General features: G+C 37.9%; 1 protein-coding gene across 1 annotated transcript; it reads left to right on the top strand.

The window, feature by feature from the left end:
* Positions 1-9,187: 9,187 nt before the first annotated feature.
* TPD52L3 (TPD52 like 3) lies at positions 9,188-9,916 on the top strand. Its single transcript, XM_045840494.1, has one exon. It carries the CDS (start codon positions 9,188-9,190, stop codon positions 9,914-9,916), a length of 729 nt encoding a protein of 242 aa, XP_045696450.1.
* The last annotated feature ends 1,420 nt before the right edge of the window (positions 9,917-11,336 follow it).

The raw sequence follows: 11,336 nt of genomic DNA, 5'->3' as shown, positions 1-11,336 counted from the left end.
GACATACAAATCCAGAAAGCACAGAGTCTCAAACAAGATGAACCCAAAGAGGCTTGCACCAAGGCACATCATAGTTAAAATGCAAAAGGTTAAAGAAGATGAATCTTAAAAGCAATAAGAGAAAAGCAGTTAGTTACCTACAAGGGAGCTCCCACAGGACTGTAAGCTGATTTCTCAACAGAAACTTTGCAGGCTAGAAGAGAGTGGCACAAAATATTCAGTGATAAAAAGCCAGGACCTACAACCAAGATTACTCTACCCAGAAAAGCTGTCTTTCAGAATAGAAGTATAGAATAGAGTGCAAAGAGCTTCTCATACAAGAAAAAGCTAAAGGGATTCATCACCACCAAACCAGAATTACATGAAATGTTAAAGGGCCTTCTTTAAGAACAGTAAGGGGGAAAAAAGAGCAAAAATATTAACAATAAAATGGCAATAATACATATCTATCAACAATTGAATCTATAAAATAAGACTAAATAAACAAACAAGCAGGACAGAAATGACTTGTGGATACAGAGAACATTTTGACAGTTGCCACATGGAAAAAGGGGTCAAGGAAATGGGTGGAAAAGGTGAAAGCATTAAGAAGTGTGAATTGGTTGTTACAGAATAGTCATGGGGATGTAGAGCACAGCATAGGGAATATAGTCAATAATATTCTAAAAACTATGTGTGGTGTCAGATGGGTGTAAGATTTATCAGGATGATCACTTAATAAGGTATATATTGTCTGATCACCGGGGTATACACCTGAAACTACTACAATATTGCATGTGAACTGGAATTGAAAATTTTTTAGTGATTAAAAAAATAAAACTTAAAATTTAAAATATTTTTTAAATCAAAAATTAATTTTTTAAAAGTAAGTAACAAAGTAACTTGATTTTTATTTCCAATCACCACCCATCCCTTGAGATATTTTTCTGGTGAGATGTTGAACAGATAAATTGCCAATATCAGAAAAACAAAGAGAAAACCAATGAGAGGTTTTCTTTCCTATGCCAGAGAACTTACTCCAGGCAAAGAGGGTGGATTTTATCTTTTTGCTCTTGGAAAGTTTTCTGGAATCTAGCCAAAAGACAACAGATGAAAATAATATGTATTTACCCATCTCTTTTTTTACCAATAAGGATGTGATTTGTGCCCCACCCCCACACTAAGGACATTTTAAAAGTTGGGTACTGACAATTCGGAGTGGGTATTTCCATGTTTCCTATTCATTACAGTTATGACTATACAAGACTGACATTTTATACAGTCTTTCCAGGCACCAAGTGCAACGTGAGGTTATATTCAGTAATATATTAGAGTTTGCAAAACCAACTCTGACTAAACACTGAAATGATAGGAGGAAGCTCCCTCTGTTAGCTCAAGCAGAAGCCCCAAACTAGAATTTAGTTTAGGAAGACTTATGTAACCAGACAACTGCTGATAGGTCAACAAGAGTTTGCCAGGAAATAAGCATACCAGGCAGAAAAAGCAATGTGGTCAAAGGCCTAAAGGTAAAATAGCACGAAGAACTTGCAGTTTTTAAAACTGTAGTAATTTGATATGCCTGGAATGTATTATGAGAAGTAGAAGAAATAACACTGGAGCGATAACTCCTCAAATGTTTCAGGATATATTCCAGGAAAAAAAATCATTATGAATATAATATAAAGCCATGTGTGTAAGAAAACTACAAGTGTACATGCAGGAATAGACCTCAGACAAGGCCTAAAGCCTGGAGTAGTACACAGAGAAACTGACCTTCAAATCACTCACTATCTCAGTAAACAGCTTTCATAAACAAAATACATAAATATGTTATGTTATATACATACCATGGACTACTATACAGCAATGAAAAGGAATAAAGTATACCAATGCCACCAAAATGAATGGATCCTAAAAACAACAGGCAAGTCACAGAAGACTACATGAGGTCTGGTTCCATTTACATAAACTTCAAAAATTGTGACAAATGTTAACTCGACTTCTTATAGTCAATAAGTCTAGTTATATATATTATATATATTTCCCAATATATACAAACACCAAATCATTATGTTGTTCATCTGAAATTATTATATGTAAATTATGCCTAAATTAAAATAAATAAGCAAATAAGTTCAAAAACAGGTATTATTTAAAAATACATTATTTATAGGTACATACATAGGTGTTAAAAACTTACAAAGAAAAAAAGAAGTGATATCTCCAAAATCTGGAGTTGAGTTTAACCGGGAGGACAGAAAGAGCTGAGAAGGACATGCTATAAGTTCCAGAAACATTGGAAACATACTACTTCTCAGTTGAGTGGTGAGTATATAGTTATTTATAATTTTTAAAGGTATATATACTTTTGTGCACATATTTCAGAATTTTTAAGATCTAAAAATGAGTTTTTTAAAAAACCTAAGCAGCCCTAAATTTATAGATTAATATCCAAAGTTGGCTATGTGATAACTATGTGACTCCATACAAGTTATTCTCTCTTCATCTTGATTTCCTAATCTTCAAAACTGAGGAAACTGAGTCTCAGAGAGAGTAAATGTATTTCTAATAACTACTTTTCAGGAATATTATGAGGATTAAATAAAATAACATGTTCGAGCACTTAGAATATTTCCTGGTACATAATAAGCAGTCAATAAACATTAGAAATCTCCATTATTTTATTACTATAGCAGATATTTAATAAAAGCTAATTTCCTTCTGTCCTGTCATTCAGAAAGGGAAGAGGAAACAGTGTAAATGAAGGTCCATTCTGAATTCCAATAGAAAAATCAAGCAATATCATTACTGTTTATAGCTTGTTGCATTACTGTTGTATTTCTTCAACTCTAAATAGAATATTTTGTGGAATTTTAATGTTTCTAAAATTAGGATTGCATCTGAAAAATCAATGCACAACTTAAGATAGGTCTTCCTCCTAGAAACCTTTTATTAAAAAGATGTGTCTTACAAATAATTGATTGTGTCTCAGAATTAAAAAAATAAAGTGATTATGCTGTTGCCATAGCAGGCGTGACAGTTATTGGACAAGAATAGTGATGCAGCCAGGAAGTAGAGACCAGGCCTCAGCATTTGCTATAGCAAATCTACCACAATGGTCATAACCTTTGAAAAGCTGAATTTTCTATAGTCTGGTTCTCCCCAGACCTCTGTAGCCTGTGGATACAAGTGAGTCTAATTACTTTGGCCCCTACACATTGCTGGGTCTAACCCCTCAGTATCAAGCTTTCAAACCTCACCACACACCCCCTGCAAGTCTCCCCACTTTCTTCCATGTGCTTCTCCTCTGTACTCTCTGTAGATGTTCACTTTGTGCCCAGTCACTTCAGGGAAGGTGTATCTCCTAGTAATCAAAATTTAAACATTCTCCAGACAAATTTTCCTGCTAAATTTTTCTGCTTAGTTAAGGGTAAAGTAATCTGAGTCTCCTGCAGACATTTTAGCTGCAGTCTACATCTTTGTTGAAATTGCATGTAATTCAGGAAGTGTGTTGGAGAAGCATGACAGAGAGAAGCAAGTGTCAGTCTTGTCTTTTTGCAATCTCCTGTTCCCCTTTAAGGCATCCTCTGCATTTCTAGATCCTGACTAGAGAAACAAGCCAGGCCATCAGCTCCTTGACAGAGCATAGACAACCAACATCCATCAGCACATAACTGACCAAGCTTTTCTGGTTTATGTACCAGCTTTGTCCACTTTCTTCTCTTAGATGACCCCCCACTGTTGCCCCTAGGATTTATCTTCCATTATGGTATCCTCCAACATGTAAAAAAGAAAACAAAGGTCAAAACTTCTGGGAAGGGAGAAACTGTTCCCCCGACTTTCTTCACTTAAATGAAAAAAGGGAACAAGAATAACTTCCACTGTGAAATTTCCCCCAAAGTCTGCCCATATTGTCTTAAATAGAGAGCAATGGGCTTTAATAAATATTGGATTGGTCAAAAAGTTCACTTGTTATTTTTCCATAAGATGGCTGTAGTAGCGCTTAGTTGTTTTTAACTTCATTCACAATAATTTGTGAGATTGTATTGTGACAGCTGTCATATCAGCATGCATTTAAAAACAAAAAAAACTTATCATCCTGGCTGGTGTGGCTCAGTGGACTGAGCACTGGCCTACAAACTAGAAGGTTGCTGGTTTGGCTCCTGGTCAATGTATATACCTGTGTTGTGGGCAGGATCCCTGGTTGGGGTTTGTGAGGGGCAACTGATCAATGTTTCTGTCAGGATGGGCGGGGTAGGACAAAATGGCAGCTGACCTACAAACATGGTGTCTGAACTACAACCCAGAAGAGATGGCTGACATCAAACCAGGGCGTGAGGAGAACCACCGATGATATGTTGCCGCTTTGTTCGAAGAGGACCAATCCCTAGCTCCCACAAAAAGAGCCAATCAGAATAAAACCCCGCCATATTCCCTGCACAACTCAACTTTCTCGGCCCCCACCGTGTGGACCAAGAAACCTCACCTGGGGGCACAAACCCCAATAAAGCTCTAAACTGCCTAATTTTGTGGCTGATTAGCATTTATTCCTTGGAGGAGCCTAAGAAAACCTTTCAGTTTCTCTCTTTCTCCTTCCCTTCCCCTCTCTCTCTAAATAAATAAATAACATATTTTTAAAAATAAAATAAAACCATCAAAATTGGTAAATTTTTGTGTTGTCATTTTAATAATGAAGATGAAAGAAAATAAGTGACATTTTTGGCCTATTGTACTTTATTATTTCAAGAAAGGTAAAAACACAACTGAAATACACAAAAAAATTTTGTTCAATGTATGGAGAAGGTACTGAGACTGATAAAATGTGTCAAAAGTGGTTTGTGAAGTTTCATGCTGGAGGTTTCTCACTGGATGATGCTCCATGGTTGGGTAGACCAGCTGAAGTTGATAGTGATCAAATTAAGACATTAGCTGAGAACAATTAACATTATACCATGCAGGAAATAGCCAACATACTCAAAATGTCCTCATCATTAAAGTTTTTGGTAAAAATGAAAAATGTGTCTTTCATTTTACAGAAAAAAAAACATGGACTTTTTGGCCAATCCAATAATTCATGGTCTTCCTTGCCCTTCATCTTCAGCATTAAGAGGGCAGCTTCTGGTTCAGCCTGGGAAAATTTCTGGAATCACTAATATTTCTGCAAGCAACAAAGGAAAAGTTCATTCTCTAGGGAAAAACACAATGTTTAAGGAGCCCTTGAAACCCTTTGCAAGCTTTTATATATACAGCCTTCATGTTTCCAACAAGCAGAATCTTCATTTTTTTGAAGATTTTTTGTTTATTTTTAGAGAGAGGGGAAGGGAGAGAGAAACAGGCAGAGAAGCATCAATGGGTGGTTGCCTCTCATGCACCCTCTACTGAGGTCCTGGCTCACAACCCAGCCATGTGCCCTAACTGGGAGTCGAATCAGTGAGTCTTTGGTTTGCAGGCTGGTACTCAATCCACTGATCCACACCAGCCAGGAAAATCTTCATTTTTAATCAAGGGAAGTTCCTACTTCTCTTTTGATCACTTTCCTTTTCTTCCTCTCCATCCCTTCATCTACCTGTCTAGCCTCTTCTTCTACCTCTGAGGATCTATCTGTACATACAAAATTCTGCCTTAAAAGCCCTTTTATCCTATACACATCAACTCATGCAAATGGACACTACTTCTTCAGATTCAACCAGATTGTGATTTTAAATTGATTGCCCTGGTGACTTCTGCCACAATTATATATATCACCAAACAGAGTAAATAACAGTAATAAGTTCCAATTTAATAACCTAATAAGATGTTTGAGCTTCAGAGAGAAAAGTCCTATTCTATATTATACCTAATTTTTAAAAAAGGAAACGCTAATTAGTCCATGTAGGAGGAATGCTGTGAGGAAATGTCACCCTGGTCCTAACTGAGATCAACTCAACTACTGAAATATGAGGATTGCCAGAAATAACACTTGCAGCTGTAAACTATTGCAAATATTCCAGTTCATGCTGGACAATAAGTATGGGGAGAATAACTCATTGCATACATTATTGATGGAGTTAGGCTATACTGTGAGATGACAGTGAAAATAACTTGCAGACAAATCAAATGTAATATTCTGGCTTTCCAAAAGAAAATCTCAACTACCAATTTTCTCTTCCTACTCTTGAAACATTCTGACTGGATTAGGATTTCAGCCAAATGACTTATTTTCAGGCTCAATTAAATATTTAGACATTTTCCCTGGTATTCAGCTAAAATGAACAAAATGTTCATAGTAGTAGTTCTGTAGTAATAGAGATAAAGCCTTAGAGAACACAATCTAGCAGTGCAAATGACCAGACTGCAGGGTAAATTATCAGCTTTTTTTTTTTTTTGGAGAGAGACATCAATCTGTGGTCCTCTTATTTATGTATTCAGTGGTTGATTTTTGTATGTGTCCTTACCAGGGATCAAACCCACAACCTTGACATATCGGAATGCTGCTCTAACCAACAGAGCTACCCAGCCAGGGCTATCCATCCTTTAGAAACAACTATAACCACCAATGTGGATGACTTTATAAATCAATGTAATTAGGAAGCTCCATATTGATCTTTTATAATAAAAGAAGTCTATTGGTACAAATCCCTAATCATTTCTACATTCAAGTATCAATTACTACAATCTCATTTCTTTCTTCCCCAAACAACCCAGGTCTGGTGAAAGATATAGCTTTGTTTTTTAAATTTAAGTTTCAATAATTTATAGGCTTCTAAAAATTTTTTTAAAAACATAATTTTGTAGTACCAGTTACCTTTATGTTTAGGAAAGATCATCAGTATGAACCTATCAACCTTACTACAGAAATAATTCAAAATTCATTTTTTACAAAAAAAATGGGTCAATAATGTCTTGCTTGGAAACAAAGGATAACAAACTACTGTAGAATTCAAAACAATTCTTGAGCTTTTTCATTGTAGGTTACTAAATCAATTTTTTTGGCTGTATTTAGTGCCAAAATACCATCAAAAAGCTTTCAGTTTCAGATGACCCTTTTGTGAACCTTCCTATGTAATATAGATTATTTCATTGTCTAATCTAGAGATGTGACATTCTAAAACTATGGGGCAATGGTTTGATAGTTTACTATTTAATAAAAAGGATAATTTACTCAAACAATTGGTTAAAGTCACTGTAAATTAAATGAAATTTCATTTGATAGATCTATGTTTATAAAATATAACTGTTCTTTTGTATGTGGCTATGCATAAGTCTAATAAAATTGTTCTATTGTATTACTTATTTGTCCAGGTCTACTCAGGAGGTCAGAACATTGCTAGATAGAAAGCCCCTTTCCAGAAGCCATGTTTTGATTTGGCACCTGGAAACTCAGAAGATGAGTTTCTGAGAGAGGTCAGGCCAATTTTGCTACAAGGGAAATCATTACCTAAAGGAATCAAAGTTTAGCAAATAATTTCATACTTTGAATTAAAGGGTGAGGAGCATAGAAACAAGAAAGTGGGCAGTGAAGTTGGTGGCTAAATAATCCAGAGAAGGAAAACCAAGTGCAAGATCAAATCTGGTGATTTAGAATCTCAACTTCTAATGTACAATTTGTTCCATGTAATTTAGCTTAATCCAAGGGGTTCTTGACCATTTATCCTCATGGAAGAGGAGTTCTGGTTCAGAGACAGAGCATTTCCCAAACCACTAGTGTTTCTGCAGGCAATGGAGTAAATGTCCACTCTCTGGAACAAAATAGTTTTTAGGCAGTCCTTGCTGCCCTTTCCAGGCCCCTCTATACATAGCAAAATCACTCATCAGTCTTCATGTTTCCAATTCTAGTGTTTTCATTGTTCTGAGAACAATCCTCATTTTTTTAATCTAGGGAGGAGCAATCAAGTCAAGACAATAAACACTACTGAGGTATGTAAAAGGGATATGAAACATAAACCCAAAGGAGAGTTGTAGTTGGTTTGGATGTCCAGCTAGATGCTTCAGTATAGCTCCACAGGCATGACTATGGCAAATTGCTGAAATTTGCTGAGGACCTTATTGTGTTCCACAAGATCGTGCCTGCAAAATCCACCAGAATATCGAACAAAATCACTAGAGCCTCAGATTTTGCTCAAGGCCATTCCTTGAATTGGCAACCAGGCAATAATCTATGGGATACCTGACCACCTGCTCTCACTGGATAGAAGTCCTGACTTTTCCACTGTATAAATTAGAATCTCTGAAAAGAAATAGGGGGATATGGTTGGTTAACATCCTGACAGGCCCTATTCAACTACTTCTACTTTACTGTGCAGAACACCTCCCACAACTGATAACCATGTATGCGGGCAGGCTTGCTTTGATAAATGTGAGCAAACACTTGGAAAAGAAAGAAGATACAACTGCAATATTAAAAGCCCATGCACTCCATTTGCATATGACTCATTCCTTTTCTCCAAAATTCTCACTCTACAATAGTCTTTGCTTATTTATTAAGCTTAAATTTGACACAACTATTATAGATTTACTTCTTCCCACCAACATAACAGACAATTGTGACTGGTCAAACTCACTTTCTGAGTTCTGCTGGCTCAAGCCTCTGGCACTGTTGATATTTCATGCCACAGAAGCATGTTAGTGACTACAGGACTCAAGAGTTCTGAGAACACTTCAAATTCACTTTATGTGTGGCTCTAGGAGTTTCTCTGGGCCACTTTGGGAACCTGGGAATGGAAAATGGGTAGGGTGTGAGGCCAGGAGGTCTAGACGTCCTGTCCCACTAGGGGGCAGTTTTTATTTCTTTTATATATTGGGATTTTTCATAATTTTTTTCTCAGTACAAAGAGTTCAACTGATTTTCAAGGTTTTGAAAATGGCTGGTGTTATATTTAGAGGTCCATAAGGGGAATCAGACTTGGTTAGGAGGCCAGAACCTCTCACTTAGTGTGGCAGGAGGGAAAATATTCAATATTTGTCCTCTGCAATACTAATCTACACGCTGTCTACCTCACAGGCACATCGTTATATTGAAACACCACTACGACCATGAGAGGTGTCAGGGCAAAGCCTGCGTTCCACAGCAGCTTCCTTCAGCCAGAGGTCCCGCCTCCATGACCCTCCTCATCCCCCTCATACCCCCCGCCACCCCTCACCCGGAAGTTGACCCCACAGGCTGAGTCATCCACTCCGCACTCCAGGTCTTCAAACCGCAGGCAGTGACGTCGATTCCACCCGCCAAGTTATGGATCCCTCAGGCCTAGCATCCAACCTTACTAGCCAAGAGTCCGGCGCCACAGCCCCAGATTTTGACTTTCCCGGACAAAATTATTTATCCATTAGCCACGAGTTCGACTCTCTCTATCAAGAATTGGACTTGGACTCTGTTAACGAAGATCATCTTCCTCAGTTGATGACAGGGACCATGACAGAGACCTCTGAGGGCACATATGAACCCCATCTGACTACTGAACCAGAGGATCTCACAGAGGCCGAGCAAAACAAGCTCAAATCCAAGCTCACTAAATTGGAAGCTGAAATTGTAACCCTACGCCATGCGCTGGCAGCCAAAGAAAGACGCTGCGTGGAGCTCAAGAGGAAGCTGGGCCTCACGGCCTTGGTGGGGCTGAAGCAGAATCTGTCCAAGAACTGGCACGAAGTTCAGGTGTCCAATGCCTACATGAAACAAACGACCTCAGCTGCCCTGTCCACTATGGGCTCTGCCATCTGCAGGAAGCTTGGAGACATGAAGAAGTCAGCCACCTTCAGATTCTTTGAAGGTCTGGTGGAGACAATCAAGTCCAGAGTTGCAGGTGGCAGAGAGCTTGGCAATGACTCCCTTCCTTCTTCAGCAGGGTGTAGGGAAGATCCGCCCCTAGTTTCTGGGAGTGGGAATGATCCACTTCCAGGGAGTGGAGATGATCTAGTAATGGCAACTGGGGATGACTCTCTTTCCTTTCTGGAGCAGGAATGAGCCCCTTGAAAACCTTGCCTTGTTATGTTGAAATACCACTATGACCATGGGAGGTGTCAGGGGTAATCTGGTTGGGTTTGTCTGAACTTTCTCATATCTGATTTTTACTAGAGCGATGATGTTTTTTGTTTTTGTTTTCCATTCCTCACCAGTGCAAGAACTCCCTGCCAGCAACACAATTGCAACTCTTCCCATCAAAACAAGCAACCTAACCACAGTGGTAAAGTTAATTCAGGAAATGGACAGAGTCTGGTTTTAAGAAAAGTAATGCCCATTTTTGCACAGATATCTGCTGCTGTTGAAATAGAAAATCCAAAGTTTTGTACCTGATTATTTTACACTAAAGTTTATATATGAAATGCATCATTATACAAGCCTTCCTGAGGTTGCATTTACATGGACAAGACAATAGCTCTAGAGGGATCTAAGGTCAAAACCCAAACTCTTTTTTGGAAAACAAGTCTCATCAGAAAGCAAAGTAGGTTTCTGCTTAAAACAGGGAAGAGACATAAAGTAAGCTATAAATTTATCCCCTCCTCATCTCCTTCCTTCACAAAATCTCAGAAGGAACCTTGAAAGCTCAGCTGGTGTATGATTTTTAATTTTAAAAAGATGATCAGGAAAACACATTTTTCTCTGAGACCCTCAAAAAGGGGAAAAATGTTAGTAAACTAATTGTTACATAATACTATGACTTTTATAAAACTTGATTTTTTTTAAAGCTTAGGAGCTTTAGCTCCTAAGCAAAATAACTGTAGCTTCAATCTAAGAGATTGTTAATTACTTTGGATTCAAGCTGAAATTACAACTTGACTTTGCCTTATGCTTTGTTATCTTTTTATATGGCAAAATTAAGGTTTTAAAGTTTAACCCTGTGGGGCATGTCTCTGCCACAGCAGCATACCACCTAAAAGGAAGAAAGTTGCTTCTCAGTTCTGCAGCAATTCCTAGTTACCACCTCCAGCTGAAGAGCTGGAGGAAAAACAACATAGTCAAATTCAAAAAAGATAAACCCCTCTCTTAAGCAACATTTAAAACAGAACGCCCATACCCTGTAATGCTGACTGTTATGCCTTTAAATGGGCTCAACTAACTGATTATACATCATTTGGTCACCTTGACTCCACACCTGTCCTTGCTTATAGCTAAACTCAACTGAAAGGAAACAGAATCCAATCCTTGGTGTCTGGATAATAGGAATCTGGTTGGGTTTGTTTGAACTTTCTCATATCTGATTTTTACTAGAGCTATGATGTTTTTTGTTTTTGTTTTCCATTTTCAAAATGCCAGGATCTGTCAGCTTCTTTCATTCCTCCAGTCACACTGCCTGAGGTAGAAGTTTGTTTCTTAATGGCTTTCTGGAGGGGTACTAGGACATTTATTTGCAGGTATATATTGATAACGTCTCACTGCCTAAAGG

This window comes from Phyllostomus hastatus, unplaced genomic scaffold (assembly GCF_019186645.2).
Source record: "Phyllostomus hastatus isolate PE091 unplaced genomic scaffold, TTU_PhHast_1.1 phas_contig_34, whole genome shotgun sequence".
In the NCBI taxonomy this organism is placed as follows: Eukaryota; Metazoa; Chordata; class Mammalia; order Chiroptera; family Phyllostomidae; genus Phyllostomus; species Phyllostomus hastatus.
The sequence above is the reverse complement of the archived record's forward strand: the minus strand, read 5'-3'. Positions and strand labels throughout refer to the sequence as shown.

What these genes read in the sequence shown, in the direction of transcription:
- TPD52L3 (XM_045840494.1), top strand. Translation starts at nt 9,188, where the DNA reads ATGGATCCCTCAGGCCTAGCATCCAACCTTACTAGCCAAGAGTCCGGC.